General features: G+C 44.2%; 1 protein-coding gene across 5 annotated transcripts in view; it reads right to left on the bottom strand.

Annotated features, from left to right (window-relative positions):
- Nucleotides 1-1,639: 1,639 nt before the first annotated feature.
- sty (sprouty) overlaps nt 1,640-15,158 on the bottom strand; it is a 34,253-nt gene continuing 20,734 nt past the window's right edge. For 2 of the 5 annotated variants that reach the window (XM_069052163.1, XM_069052164.1), the window contains exons 4-5: nt 13,092-13,159; nt 1,640-4,269 (exon numbers count right to left, since the gene is read on the bottom strand). In XM_069052163.1, coding sequence (XP_068908264.1) covers nt 3,441-4,208 — 768 coding nt within the window. In that variant the 5' untranslated portion in view covers nt 4,209-4,269; nt 13,092-13,159 and the 3' untranslated portion in view covers nt 1,640-3,440. Of the gene's footprint in view, nt 4,270-5,716; nt 6,349-6,621; nt 6,781-13,091; nt 13,160-15,158 lie in introns of those variants that run through there. The other 3 variants (XM_069052166.1, XM_069052167.1, XM_069052165.1) reach the window with 3 other exon arrangements.

Raw genomic sequence — 15,158 nt, 5'->3', positions numbered from 1 at the left:
GTTATCAATGGAGAAACAATGAAGCTATGACAAACAAAAAAAATCAGGTTCGAGTGGTCCTTAATGGCCTTTCACAACATTTAATCGCCATTTCACAAGCGGTCGATCGAAGGCTGATGAAGTAACGACCAATAATAAATAACCACTCGACTTTTGGAATCGGGAAAAAAATTCGAACGAAGCACCAGGAAAAGTTGATTTACATCTGGTTTTGGTGCAAGTCGGTGAAGAAAAAAAAGAGCCACTTAACCGATTTACCTTAGCCGTTGACCAATTACGAAAATAATCGCCTCACACACATCATGAAAGGTCACAAGTACGTTAGGTAAAGCTGTCCACACATGCGGTTTGACCGGCGAGGATCGCGGCTAAAATGGAAGATATTCTATCGAGCGAGACACATTCGGACGGTCTGAATATTGGAATATTTGTCCAAAGTCGTCGGTCGATCGAGGTGAGGTGTAAGGTCGATTTCGGAATAAATATGCGGACCTTGTAATACATGTTTACCTTTAATCCGTCGTATCAACAAGTAGGTTTTATTAATCGACGACGCATGTGCAAGGAAGGTAAATTATGAATGAATTGCACAATAATCAATGGAAGTAGTAATTCATTTAAATTATTTGACACTTCTGAGAAAACCGCGCCGGTTTACGCGGTTGCCTATACAGCGTGTCCGAACAACAAACAAACAATCCGTTGCATAACAGGCAACGATTTGAAAATCGAGCGATTGTGCGTTTGTTTATTTTTAACGCGATACGGATAATCTTTACACACACAAATAGCTTTCTAATTGGAATTATTCGTTCTGGGAGCGAAACGTCAATATTTTGTTTGTGCTGTAACGACGAGCCCGGCGTGATTTTCTGGCGTGTATCTCTGCGAAAAAAATTTTTCGCCTATCTGGAGGTTATCGGAGTTCATCGGATATTCGCAATTGACCCGCCAAAAACGTGTGCTCTAATGAGTAGCATAAATAAAGCGGCCGCACATTTCCCAAATGTATTCCTCCGCCGAGGCGGTCGACCCGCCGCAGGTATGAGGCCCTACTCGCTCACGCTCATTGATTGCACCTATTGAATGGAGGCGAGGATGGGATCGGTGATTCTGGACCGTTCCGAGAAAAACTCCCCTCATGCCCCATTCACCGGCTATTTCGAGCCGGCGGCACCGTTGCCAACGCCGCCGAAATCGCCCGAAACCGCGACATTTTCCCAAAAATTCCGGCACACGTGGCGGCAACACCAGTTAATTAAGCCGCTGGCAACGGCGTCCACGCCAGCTTCCGCGCCTTCTGTCAATGGCGCTTGATTAATCGGCCACTTTGGCGCGCCGGTGGGGGCGGCTGACTCCGTTCCGGGACTCCTTCCTCGTCCGACTGCACTTTTTGCTCCGAAACTCCGGAGCGCGACTGATCGTGCGAGAAGCGGAAGGCGGTGTGGTCGACCTGTGTTTTTTGTCGGTTAAAAATTCCTTTGGACTCTGAATAAGGATGTAACCAGATGGAAGTCATCCTGCCTGTGTATAACTGGCGTTTCCGGTCGATCACGTGACTAGCGTATCTCTTTCTCTCGCTGCCACGGGCGTCTCGTCTCGTCGAGGGGTTTCGGGTGTCGAAATAAAAATGCAAAAGTAATTTCGATGCTCTGTTGTTATTAACATTAGTGAATAACAACGAATTGGTATTACTTCTATCATTAGATCGCTGGATAATCCGTATGTAAAAGGTGGAACTGTGTGCGACATCCGGTGGAATAAAATCGTCACTTGACCGATTTGCAGTTGTGTGAAATTTTTGTTCGTGAAGAAATGATCGTCAAGCGCGGACTTTAGTCCGTCGCATACGCATACAGTTGCATTTTTTGAACATTGTGCGAATCCAGCGGTCTAATTATATACCTTTACAAAATTACTAATTTGTAATATGTACAATAACTATACAGTTTGCGCCTTTTGGCATTCAAAAATAGTGAGAGTATCTCCCCCCCATGACATAACTTGTTTTACGAAAACAAATCACGGTTGTTGTTGTTTTTGCCGAGAAATCCTGCAGTGGTGCATTTGATGCAAAACCAACCAGAAAAGTACAACACAAAAACAAGTGATTGGTTTTTGTAAAATTGTAGTTTACTTTACGTACGGTACACACCCAGCGCAATCTGTTTACAGAATTAATTTTTCCATAATAATAAAAAATTACAACTGTTTTAATTGGATAAAATGTCAACGAGTTATCTCTGTAAGAATAGGAACTGCACTTAAATTTAATTTTGAATATGTTTAGACGACACTGAGAAGTTAAAAATGGGCAATGGTGGGTATTACAAAGCAAAGAACGATAACTCCTATGATGTATGTTTACCATTACGAAACGATTGCGCGAATAAAGAGCGCATTGACGAGGCGAGTTTATCTCATTTTTCTTATCACAGACCCAGACAAACGCATAATACAAAATAATTTTAAATAACCGTGTAAAAAGCGGAATGTCTGGATTTTTGTAAATTTCCTCGGGTCCGAAAGCGGAACCCCCTCGTCGACGCGACCCTCTACGACTTTACAATTTGTATGTATTTTTTTTAAACGAATGCGACAGACAGTAGGTACATTTTTTTTGTAAGTTGTTATATACGTAGTACAGACTACTTGTAGTAAATCTTTTGTTATGTTCAATATCGCCCACGGACCTGTGATTAAACCGCGTTCTTTCGTCGAAAGCGGTCAAGATTTCGTTAACACATCGGAATAAAAAAGAGAAAAGGATGTAATACTGTTGTAGAAAGTGTGCGTGTCGAATAATATATAAAATATTAAAAAAAAAAAAAATGTTCGTGTCGATTTTTCGGGGTGGTTTAAGCACAGGTTTTGCGGGTGTGTTGTTTGATGCGTACATCAGCAAACATACAGGCACACTCACACGACGATGGCGCTTCCAAGTGGTGTGCAGAATCCGGCGTGGATCCGCGAACACCGCTACCGTGGACTTCACAGAAGGCGGGCGGTTTGGACGTCGCGGACCTGACTAAGTAAGAAGGGCTGACGAGTGACGACATTATACGTATACGAAAAAGGGCTAGGAGTCGCACACAATTTGGAAGCGACAATTCTCAGCGCGCAGGACTAGATAATACTGGAGAGCCGCGGTAGTTCCGGTGCCCCCCCAAACACAGCGTATCTGAACTGAACACGGCGACACAACACAGCACCTCACGATCGTCGGTCCACGTCCGGGGGACACTCGGCAAACAAGCACGGAATATCATTATGAATAGTTCAGTTCTGTTACACTTGGGTATTTACAAAAAAGAGAGAAAAATAAATTAATTATAAAGTAACGTTATATAGGTACACATTAGGCAGTCGTGACGAGGCGCCGATGAATCTCGTCTTCCGTCCGTAATACACTGATGGTCGCCCGCGCGTCACTTGAACAGTCAAAACTCCTGGCTCGAGTCCAACAGTCTCTTCTCGGGGGTGGCGAGCGGGGGCCGGCAGCGGCAGCCCGTCCGCGAGTGTCTCGCGTAGCACACCTCGACCACGTGTTTGCACCCCCGCAAGGGCCAGTACAGCCAGAGGCAGGGGAGGACGAAGGAGAGGGCCCCGAGGCAGCCCCAGCGGGCCTTCCTCCTGTCGGGGCTGCAGCCGCAGGGGTCGTCGGCGCAGGACTCTCCGGCGCCGCCGTCCGACTCGGAGCAGTGGTAGAACAGGGCCTTGACGCAGCACAGACACGAGGCGTAGTCGATGATGGTGTCGGCGGAGAGCAAGCAGCCGTCGTTGCACACCCACCGCTGGGGCAGCGGCCTAGGCTGCTGGCAGGAGTCGCACCGGCACCGACTGCACTCCGGGCACACGATGGAGGGCCGGGCGACGCATTCGGCCGCCGCCGTCGTCGGCTCCTTGCTAAAAGACGCCGTCGCCGGCTGCTTCGTGACGGGGGGCGTCGGCAGAGCGAGCCGCGTCGGCCGCTGGTTCCTGGGCGGTTGGGGTGGTGGCGGCGGCGTTGGCGGCTTCGCCGTTCTGAACGGCGTTTCCACATATTCGTTGGTCGCCCTTTCGTTCTCTGGACGCGGGGCGGCGAGCGTTACCGGCGGTTGAGGCCGCAGCGGTGCTAATGGGGCCGTCAGGGGTGCGGGGGCGCTCATGATGGGCGCCCGCGGGCGGTGCACGCGCGGCGGGGAAGTTGGGCCACCATAGTGAGCCATATGGCCGGGGGATCTAGCGGCCGTGCCAGGCTCCTCCTAGGTCCCTCATCGTCGCTAGCACCTGCAACAACAAAGAAATTCTCAAAAACCGAACAAACCAACTAAACACATCTCCCATCAGTCCCATCACCATCGCAAAATATTTATTAACCACGTACGCCGCCAACAGGACCGATTCCACGTGGAATCCTGCTCATTTTCAACATTTCTACGGCTCTCGAGCGTGGGCTTTTTCACATTTTTACAACTGATTATTACGTAACCGCAAACAGATGGTGCCACAACAGTAAAAATTATCAACTGTAATTACACAAGAAGTGTTACACATATGACCACCACCTATAAACTTACGAATCGTTTTTTTTTGCCATTACAAAATATTTAACCATTCTAGAAATAAAATTAAACGAAACGAAGAAAAAATATTTTTTCAATTCTCACATACCAACCCAATATGTACTTATGTAACAAATATACAAGAAACGCAAAACGAAAATAAGCACACAGACACGATTCGCACCACAGTCACAAGAAGAATAAGTGAATTTCAAAAGCTGCAAGACTGGGAATTACCACCCCAAAAATTACTTGTTGCACCAGGTACGAAAAATTGTTGGAGCGTTTGCTAAGAAAACAATTTTAGGGTGAAAGGGGTACCATAAAAATTTGTCTCGTCAGACATATTTGGCAAACCGGGTAAATTTTTTCCGAATTTTTGTAGTACCTAGTAAATTGGGAACGAAGGCAGTGAAACAATGTCGGTGAGTTCGGATAAAAAAAATTTACGGTTCTACGTCTGGTGTTCTCGGATGGAATTTTACGTAATTTAAAGTTTGATAATTAAGGTGGACGGACGCATGTTTTGCAAGAGCGAGGAGGTTAGTTGGCAATGTTGAATCGAATTTGGTGTTAGCGGCTGGGGAGAGGCGGTTGCGGCCGGTCGCGTACTGGAAATCCCGCGTACGCAACTGGGACAGTTAGGTCGTCCCGGGGGCGGGCGCCCCACACAAAACCGCCACCACCACCGCATGCACACGCCAGCCACACATCGTCTCATAAATATGCATGTACAATGTACGAGTTGGACGTGGTTTACGAAAGTGGGCAGCGACCCACGCCGAGAGTGGGTGCGCCGAGGGCCTAGCCTGGAACGGCTCCGCACCTGGTGCAGCTTCCGTTCCCTGATCCGCGCCGCCCCCTCGACGGGGAAGGCGGCGGGCGTCGCGTCCGGTCCGGAATCGCACGAGGCGAGCGCGCGACGAAAACGGTGGCGGTTACGTAAGAGGCGCGTTTCCGGGTACGGCTTTCGCTCGGGAGCCGAAACAATAAGACCCGGAGCGGCGGGTGCGCTCCTGCGGGCCTGGCGCATTGGCGCTTTTCGCGCGGACTGTACTAAATCAAACAGCCTACGTAATGTCATGTGAAATAAGAAAGTTGGCCGGATAGGAGTGCGACCGTTGGTGGTGTCAGGACAATCGGTGAATGGACAACGGAGCACACCCACACACCTCAATGTCATACGCACGCAGGTGGACGAGGTCGCGGCACACAAACACCCAACAAGGACGCATATGGGCCGGAAACTCACTCCGAATCGTGCGGTGTCGACGGGGGCAGAGGGCCCGGAGTCCGGACGGACGCCGCCACACGGCCTCCTCCTCCGCACATGTCGAGGGCAGGGCACACTAACCACACCGTTGGGACTCCGGCACTACACTGGGACGTGGACAACGCGACGACAGCTTCGGAACGGACCAACAGCAACAGCTCCGTACAGCATAGCGGAGTATACTGAGGCAGCGCGGGTCGGTGAGACAGCAGGGGCGACAGTGGCGCGCCGAGCGGCCGACCCGCGAACCGCTCCCGGCTTTTTATGAATGGGAGGCAGCCATCATGAATGAAACGGCGTACATTCAAGGAAACGAGCGAACAATTCGCGAGCGCAATGCGCTTTCGCCATATCGCTTTCCCCATTCAAGACGAGCTTTCCCCGACGACCCTCCGCCTCGGGAAATCGCGACCGCCGGAAATCGACTAAATCCCAACACCGATCGCCATTAATAAACACTCTTATCTCGAACGCTAATTGAAAAGTCTAGATTTACAATCTCGAAAATAGAGAATTTGTTTACAATTTTCAAAGATACACACATCCACAGCCGAGATTTATGGCTCCGGCTGTAAAGTCTCCCCACTTTTAAATGCGCCAGCTGGTTTTGGAGAATACCGGGATTATAAGATTCGTCGGGACCGTTTATACCTTTATTACTTCCGGATTAGTTTCGCCGACGAAAATAATGTCAGAATTTCCGTTTCCGGCGGTGCCAAAAACGGCCACGTTGCGAATAGTGAGTACCAATTCCGTGCCCGGTCGACTTAATAATCACTTATGTAACATTTCGAAACGACTTACTAATTGGATTTAAACGAACAGTGGAAGGACCTATTCGAACACTGACTCATTTTCTCTTCGGCAACGACAACGTTGGCGACGACGACGATTCTGCGATGCCCGAACCACAGAACAGGAGAGAACCACCGTGTTTCAAGACACCGCGTTTACTCCAACAATAAGATAAAAATGTTAATACCAAAATAAATATAGCGATGATAATGAATGAATGAATGGGGGGCGCTAGAAACTTCATTAACAAGTATATTAAAAATATCTGATAAAGTTCGAGTGTCAACATCCTGTAATAAATTTTAAATGAGATTACTCGGTCGAACACGATCGACACCTGTTTCGTAATTACGATGACCGGCCCCGTAATAAAAATGGAAGCCGGTGTAAGATCCAAATGGGTCTAATAACTGGCCCGAAATAACGACGTGGAACGTCACAAATTACATACAAAACTGATGACAAACAATTTTTTAGGCGGTTACTCGAGCATCTTACCTTGCGCTTGAACGCTCCGAGAAGAGGCTGCTGTGCCTTTTTTTCTCGAAAGGTCTCGAATACGCATGAATAAACTCGTCAACAGGAAGCACGGATGGTAAACACGATTTTTGACAACGAAATAGTCTCGCTTGAATTATTACTAGTAGAATTACGGCAAGAGCACATCGCCAGAAAATCATGAATGAAAACGCATCGGGAGAAATCGGAAGTAATCGCCGATGATGACAATTAGCAATTCGACACGACGCACGGATCGGGGGTCAAAATGGAGAAACGCTCCATTATTTGTATTTCGAGAGCGTCGATGATGACCGCCGCCGCTCCACTGCGGAAACCGCAGGGGTCGATGTTTACTATTTGGAGCAAAACTTTCTTAATTTTAGGTTACGGTATAAATAGATAAAGATTTGTTATGTCGCTAAATACGGCACCGGGGATTCTATTCATCGCCGCAGACACTAGAGCATACTACGGCCAATTTTTTCAACGGAATTACGCTTTAATTCACGGCGACTCCAAGAGAAAACGCCAGACGAAGGTCGCGCCAAAGCGACATTTTTCAAGCGCGACTTGCGGAATTTTCGGAAAAACCTGGATCCACTCGACAGCTTGACGACGTGTCGGTTGCGACACGACGGAAGTGACGTTTCGATAAGATGGGGCGCAATCAGAGAATTTTAATCGGCACCGAGTGCTCGTCCGACGAGAACAAAGTAGAATCCTGATTTTGTTTGCTTTGAGGTTACGCTATCTGGTGTAGATCTGTATCGCCGTCCCCACCTGGTTCGCCGCGGATGGAACTTTTATCGGACTTATTCGACGGTCGGGAGGAAAAAGCGAGTTCTTCAACCGATCCCGTTGCCGATAACGATCGCAAGTGGCACCGGAATAATAAATCGATACGCAAAATACGGCACGCATCGCATTTTTGCCGGGTCGCGTCGCAAATTCGCACAAGTCCATTTCCAGAAATTTCGATAGCATCGCGGTCGCCGCAATCGCTTATCCTTCGTCTCGGTTTAATGGAATCCCGACCGACCACCGAACGGTCGGTCGGGCCGGCCCATAAGTTATTTTTAAGGTCAGCTCGAGTGCCGACGAAATTAACATCTGCCCATCTGAATGGGTTGAGGAACCCTGCACGGACGCGGCCAGCGGTCCAGACTCCGACTGGACAACTCCGTCTTTCATTTCCGCTGACGGCTACCGTACCCGGCAGCTGGGCCGGCTCCGGCCACGTTTCCACGACCCCAGGTCCGGCTCGTCGCGCCCGCGCGGCTCCGGTCCTTTCCGGGGCCCTCTTTGCATTCAGGACGGGTGGATTTTCGAGGCGTGCACGTTACGAATGTCGTGGCCGGATCACGGTTCTCATATGAACGTGGTCAGTGACTTTTACAATTGAGTGTCCCCTCCCGCGACCCACTCCGTTCTGCCGACCTTCCAGAGGCCGTATGTACAGTCAACCTGAAAACATTAGACCATTCTTGAAGCCAGCACCGGACGTAACCTGAAGATGCACAATAAAACTTTGTTCGGCTGTGACCGAACGTGCGAAACGACGCCACGGTGCCCCCTTTACCCCGTTAATTCGCGTTTACGCCGCACGTATCCCCCCGACTCCCGAGGGGTGGGATCCTGCTCATTCTGGGAAACTTAATTATGTTATGTACTCCCACCGCGCATTGTTGCCAACCTCTTCCTTCGCAGAATCCACGTTCTACGGCCATTAGGTACGCGGGAAATCGATATGACGGCTCCGACGAGCCAACTTTGCAAGAACGAACCTCCGATCCTTGACATTATTCCACTTTTTGCCATTGTGCACCCACCAAATGCACACTTGCCAGTTGCGTAATCCGATCGATGAATTATTCATCGGACGTGTCCGGAATTTTTTCTTGCATTGTTTGGGGATGTTGGGTTGATGGAAGCGCGCCGCCCACGGCTCAATGGGACAACCCAACGGTTAAATTGTGCTATTCCATCGTAAAATGCAAATTATCTAGACACCTCGGTGTCGGTTTGTCCCTTTTCTGTCTAATTTACATTTTTCGATAATTTATCTAGGACTACATTATAAATAGAACCAGCTCGTTAACTTTTTATGTGTAATTCGGAAGCTTTCATTAACGATGGAAGTCGATCGGCACGTGGGGTAAAAATATGCATTTCAGGACTATCTGACCACTCTTCCGCTCACATTCGTCACTGCCGACTCCCGCATATTTTATTAACCGGATTATCGATCACCTATTCTAATTACAAAAACAATGGGACCACGTCGCGTGCTTGTCATCACGTACTTCGTAGATTAACAGGTATTTTTACGTGAACACGATGACATCACTCCTCTTTTTGGAAATATCGTGTCAGTCCCTCTATCAATTTTAATTTTGGGTTATTTCGGAAATATCTCAAGGATCTACAGTTCTTCGAACGATTACAAACAAAAAGCGAACGACAACATTCGAATTTTGATCAGAAACTTTTCGAAAAAATCTAATAACACGAGAGCGGAGTCATTATAAATTATTGTGTTCTAAAGTTAGTCATGGATGAATCCGCTGCTCAAAAATAGTATAATGCATAAATCTGTCATGGTGACATAACGAGTGCCAATTTATAACTGATGTGTATCATTTGAAAAAAAACGGACTCAGCGAACCGTCATGAATTCGGAGTGGTTTAATTAAATAATTAACCATTTGAAAATATGTTCGAGTGCAAAGTAATGTTTTTAAATGACCACATTTAAGTCCGCAGTTCACTTCACGCATCATAAATCAAATTTCGCTAAAAAATATTCTCTTTGGTGCGCCTATCTCCGTGAGAATCTCTCGAATGAGGTAATGAGGAGGGAATCTGGTGCTCATCTTTTCTGGTAAAATTGTGCTCCGTTGTCGATTTTTACCGTTGAGAATGTGAAAATTCACGGTTCGGTTGTTCGATTTTTGACACATAGAGATCAACAATTCTTGTTTAATGCGTGAATAAATCAAATTACGACACGCCTTTCTTCTCCACTGCATAACCGACATTACATTTTATTGTTTACACTTTAACCTTTAGTACGAGTTTACGGTGAACACCTGAACACTGTCACGCTTTGTTGACCAAAATGTGGTGTTCGATCGAAGAGGAATCTTTATTTGCCACCGAACAACCTCAATTTAACAGCTTCGGTAAATTGAGCCGTAATTAAGGACGGACTCGGTGTGAAAAATAAGGATATTTTTTAAACGCCAATTTGGTACATTTATTTGAGACGCACGACTGCTGGAACAGGATGTTTGTTTTGAACCAAGGGACATGAGATTCAATTCGGGCGAAAAGAACGACCACCCAGATCACATCGGAGTCTTTTGTTGAAATGTGTCATCGACGGGCGCAGTGCAAATATTTTTCTCCGGGGGGCTCGTCTTACCACATGGGCTGTCAAATTAAATTGATCTTGCACGTAAAAAATAAAACCACAAAAAATACAGTCGGCATTCTTCCATTACGATTACCACCCCCAAAAGTTACTCAAAATAAATAAATAATTACTTAAGTAAAAACTTACTGCAATTTGATTTTTCATTATTTTATGCTGTAATTGGGCAACTTGGCTGAGGAATTATTAAGTATTTTTATTTGAATAATTTTTATCATAATTTATGTACCAAATAATTTGGTATTAAACAAAGATACATTTACACAAAATATTCCTTGCTAAAAAAATATTCAAGAGGTGTTTCGACATATTATTTACTCGCTGTCTTTCAACGTACGTGAAACGATTTCTGATAACAGGATTCTTGTCACACTGTCACATCTTGAAATGTTTAATAAAGAAAAAAAGAGACACATTAAGTGGTTTGATTATTCACTTATATGATAAGATACGTTGTTATCATAATACAAGTAACAATAATAATCTGTTAACTGGACAACTCAAATTGTTTCTCTCTTTTATAATAATCTAAAATACCTCAGCATTTCATTGCTTATCACGAACATATTTGTATAAAAAAATCTTTTTACCGCAGGAGAGATTGCTAATGTTAAGTCTACGTAGGTACTAGAAAGAAATTGCACTCGGAAGTAATTTGAAAATTAGATATACCTAATACAAAGTGTCTATAAAAGAAAGGTAAGGATGTAGGTACATATTATCAAGAGTCCTGTGGAATTCGAATATGTATTTGATTTTTGCCGTTGTGTAGCATATTGTGGTACCCAATAGAAAAACAGAGGTTATGTAAGCCCATTAATGACAGATTTTTAATAAAGACTGTTGTAAGATAAAAAGTAATTAGAATATAAAAAAAAATGTAGAAAACCACAAGCAAAACAAAGAAGACGTCGAACTCATAACTGACGCTAAGATTTAAGAATTTTACATGTGACTGTTGACATCTCATTTGACAGCTCGACATAGTTCGACAGAATAAAATTATAGACTCTTGATATACGTTCTTTTATAGACACTTTGTATAATATGCAGTTAATTAAATCAACAGTTGGATGTATGTTTAGTAGGCGTATGCTCCATCATGTTGAAAGAATAATGACGTAAAATGTCAAGTCTTGACAGTAAAAAAATTGCACATTGGCTTTTAGAAAATAGCAAAAGCCACTCCATCGGGAGCAGTAGTTTAAATTTAATTTTCGAATTGCCAAACTTGGTGTTTTTTTTTTATCAAAGTGTCGGCTGTTCATTTAAATTTATCCTCAAAGTTGGCGTTGAAAAGTAGAGTAAAAACACAAACAACGCAAAAAGTGAGGTTAGTGCGTTCAAATCGACTCTTCAACGCCAACTTTGAGGATAAATTTAAGTGAACACCCGATATTTGAAAATGAATTAAAACAGACGAGTAAAAATTTGAAGGAAAGAGTTTGGTTTTCGCGTAAGATTTATACAGTGTACATTGCGTGAACGTTTTGCAAAGTCGATTAAAAAACAAATAGCGAAATTTTCGGTGAAACATTTGTACCGTCAGAATGAAACTGTTGAAGGTTTAATAGCACGTCTAGTAAACAGGAGATTATTTTTGGCGTGTAACAAAAAAGTGTAAGTAAAAACATGTTCAAGTGTTATATAATTCTATTTTCAATCAAACAGCTCCAATCTTTAACGGTTCGCCATCTGCCACGGAAACTCATCACATTTTTGTACTTCGTCCTATTTCTGTTTTCTTTAAATGGAACATATAAACACGAGCTCTAAAATAAAAATGTTTCAGAATTGTAAAAGATCAAAGTGCGGACCAGACCCGCATTCAGCATTATCGGCCAAATTGGAAAACGTCCGGCGTTCGAGTTACAATTCGAAGGAGATTTTCCCATAAAATCGCGGAAATATCGACTTACGGTATCAGATAGTCATGGGAACGATGCGGATACGTTTAGTTTTGGATCAGACCGCACTATTGTCCACTAAGCACATTTCACAAACGCACCGGAAATGTGTTTGTCATTTGAAAAAATTATGAACGCAGCTTTCCTCGTAAACCACTACAAAGCTTCACTCGGCGGAAAGCACTCGCCAGTCGGGCCCTCGAAGGGTCGTTCCCGGAAAGGCGAAGTTTCGGTGGTGGGGCCCTTCACGTTTCAGTCCATCTGGTCAAAGCTGCGAAGAAGCGGTGTCGGTGTTACCGATCGCGTAATCTGTCGCATAACGAACGCGGTGGTTCTGGTAGAAATTCCGCCAAAACCGTTGGACGAACGCCGGACTCGATGCCTTTAAAAACGTTAAACACCTACGTTTAAAGTTCCAAGACATGAGGTGCACGGCACACAGTGAGGCTCTCCACTTCGGAGCTATTCACCTCAACATCCTTGATATGGCACCTACATTCGACACCGAAATACGGCCCGCGTCGTTCGACCATTTGGAGACGAGGACGACCGACGACAAACAGAGATAAAAAGCTTGCAACGAACGTGCCGTGCTAAAGGCCCGTTCACGTCGACGACAGATGCGAAAAACTCTTTACCTTCTTCACATGCCTGATGGTACGTCCTCGGCCAAGTCTCCAAGCAGCCCTGGGCTTCCAGTTTCGTCCTGGAACAAAAACATCGTCAGAAAGTGGTCGGGCACATATTCGCGAGACCGCTCCAAGAGGAAGACTTTGCGGTTTCGACGGCAAAAACGACTCCGTTTAACCTGCAATTCCTAGAAAAACCGAGTAAATTAACTTGGGTGACCGCAATAAACATCTACCAGCGCAATAAAACAACGGACGTTTACTGCTAAATGCTAGGACACTGTTTTTAGACCAGCACCAACCGTGATAACTGTTCAACGCAAGAAAAAGACATTACAACTGAAATTTGCCTCCTCTTGCTCAACTTACTTCGCAATGACACAACCTTTTCTTACATGGTAAACTCCTCTGACGTACAAACTACCTCAATGTAAACTCCGCCGATGGTTACTCTTCTCTACCTCCATACTTATCCCAAAGCAAAATTTCAAAAGCAACGATAAACCAACGATGTCTAAAGAACAGAATATGCTATCAACGTTTTCAAAAATGTGCATACTAAACTACTTCATTAAAGATCGGTGATTTGTTACTATAAAAAACAAGGCGCAGCAACGAGGCCGAATTTTTTTATCATCACGGAATTTCTAGCAAGTAGTGATGATAATTCCTTTGAAAACACCATTTATATTTATTTTTATTATTCTGATATTTTTCTATATGGTCACATTTTACATGACATCCAGGTCGGAGTTTGTTCATTAACAGTATTACATCGTTATTCTGAGCTTGATTTCAAAATTGCATTAAAAGTGAATTGGTTGTTATTAAATAGAGGAATGGAATTTGTATCGTCATAAAATTTAAATGGTAGCCAAAAAAAGGTTTCTACTTAGCATTGACTTTCGGGCCAGGTAGCATTTCAAGGAATTAATAACAGTTGTTTGGTAGAAATTCAATTGCCGCTAATTCCTTCTAGAGTATTCTAAAATTTGCAAAATGATTTAAAGATTTTTTTTACCAAATATGCACTTATGCGGGTGGAGGTTTTGCATATTTCCGATCTCTACGGGCAACAAATGTGCCAACAATTTTTCGCTAGCATGGTACAATTTTTACTGGAAACAATCAGTAAGATTAGAAGTGTCTTTTTGTGCTAAGTCCAGAGATTGAAGACCGAGACGAAGTCGAGGTTGGCAACTGGGCGAAACACAACAAGACCTTCTACTCTTAATAATCGACTACTACAATGTGTGAAAAAAAACTGAAACATGATTATAAGAATAGCAAAACTTCAAAGAAATGTACCTTTGACGTTTACTTTAGTGGTTTTAAGTGTCACATGAGAAATTCAGCGTGATAAACTTAATTCTCTGAACTGAAGTACGGAACGAGTAATTTTCCAATTTGACGGAATTTTCAAAAAGTTTCCAAAATGACACCACCAACATTGAGGATTAAGTAACCCTAAACATTACAAGAACTTCACAAAAAACCTTTGGACACACCGTCAATTGACCAAGCAATTCCAAAAGATCTAATAGAACTGGTTCTTAAAATTTGTTACTTATACCAAGATTGAGTTAGTGAAGCTACACAAAATGTTAAGTTACTGCTTGGAATAAAGACTGCAGAGAAGAGCCATATCAAATACAGTAGAGTTGCCCAACAGAATAAGTAGGAAAGAACTAAAGAAAACTCTTGTTTGTTATATCCAGTAGATTTAGTACAGATGCCCAAATATTTGACATTCGCGCTACTACAAATGTTTTTGTTGTTTTAGCGTCTTGTTTCTCTTTATTTGAGGTGATTCCTGGTATTTGTGGGTTTCAAACATAAGTGGCTCGCCGAAAAATTTGGGTGTTTTTCAGTTTTTCACTTTTTTCTAGATAATTTTGCTCAAAAACATGGGTACATCATTGGAAAATGGGTTGAAAACGCAAACTGCTTTTAAATTGTGGGTGTGTTGATCAAAATTTGTAAAAATCTTGTAGATTGGTGTTATCCGAAATCGTCAAGTTATAGAACGGTGCGTGTTGTTTATAGAAGAGCAAGGAAGTGCGTAAATACGAGATA

The sequence above is a fragment of the Tenebrio molitor genome, chromosome 6 (genome assembly GCF_963966145.1).
Source record: "Tenebrio molitor chromosome 6, icTenMoli1.1, whole genome shotgun sequence".
Classification (NCBI taxonomy): domain Eukaryota; kingdom Metazoa; phylum Arthropoda; class Insecta; order Coleoptera; family Tenebrionidae; genus Tenebrio; species Tenebrio molitor.
This window is presented reverse-complemented; position numbering and strand designations above follow the sequence as displayed.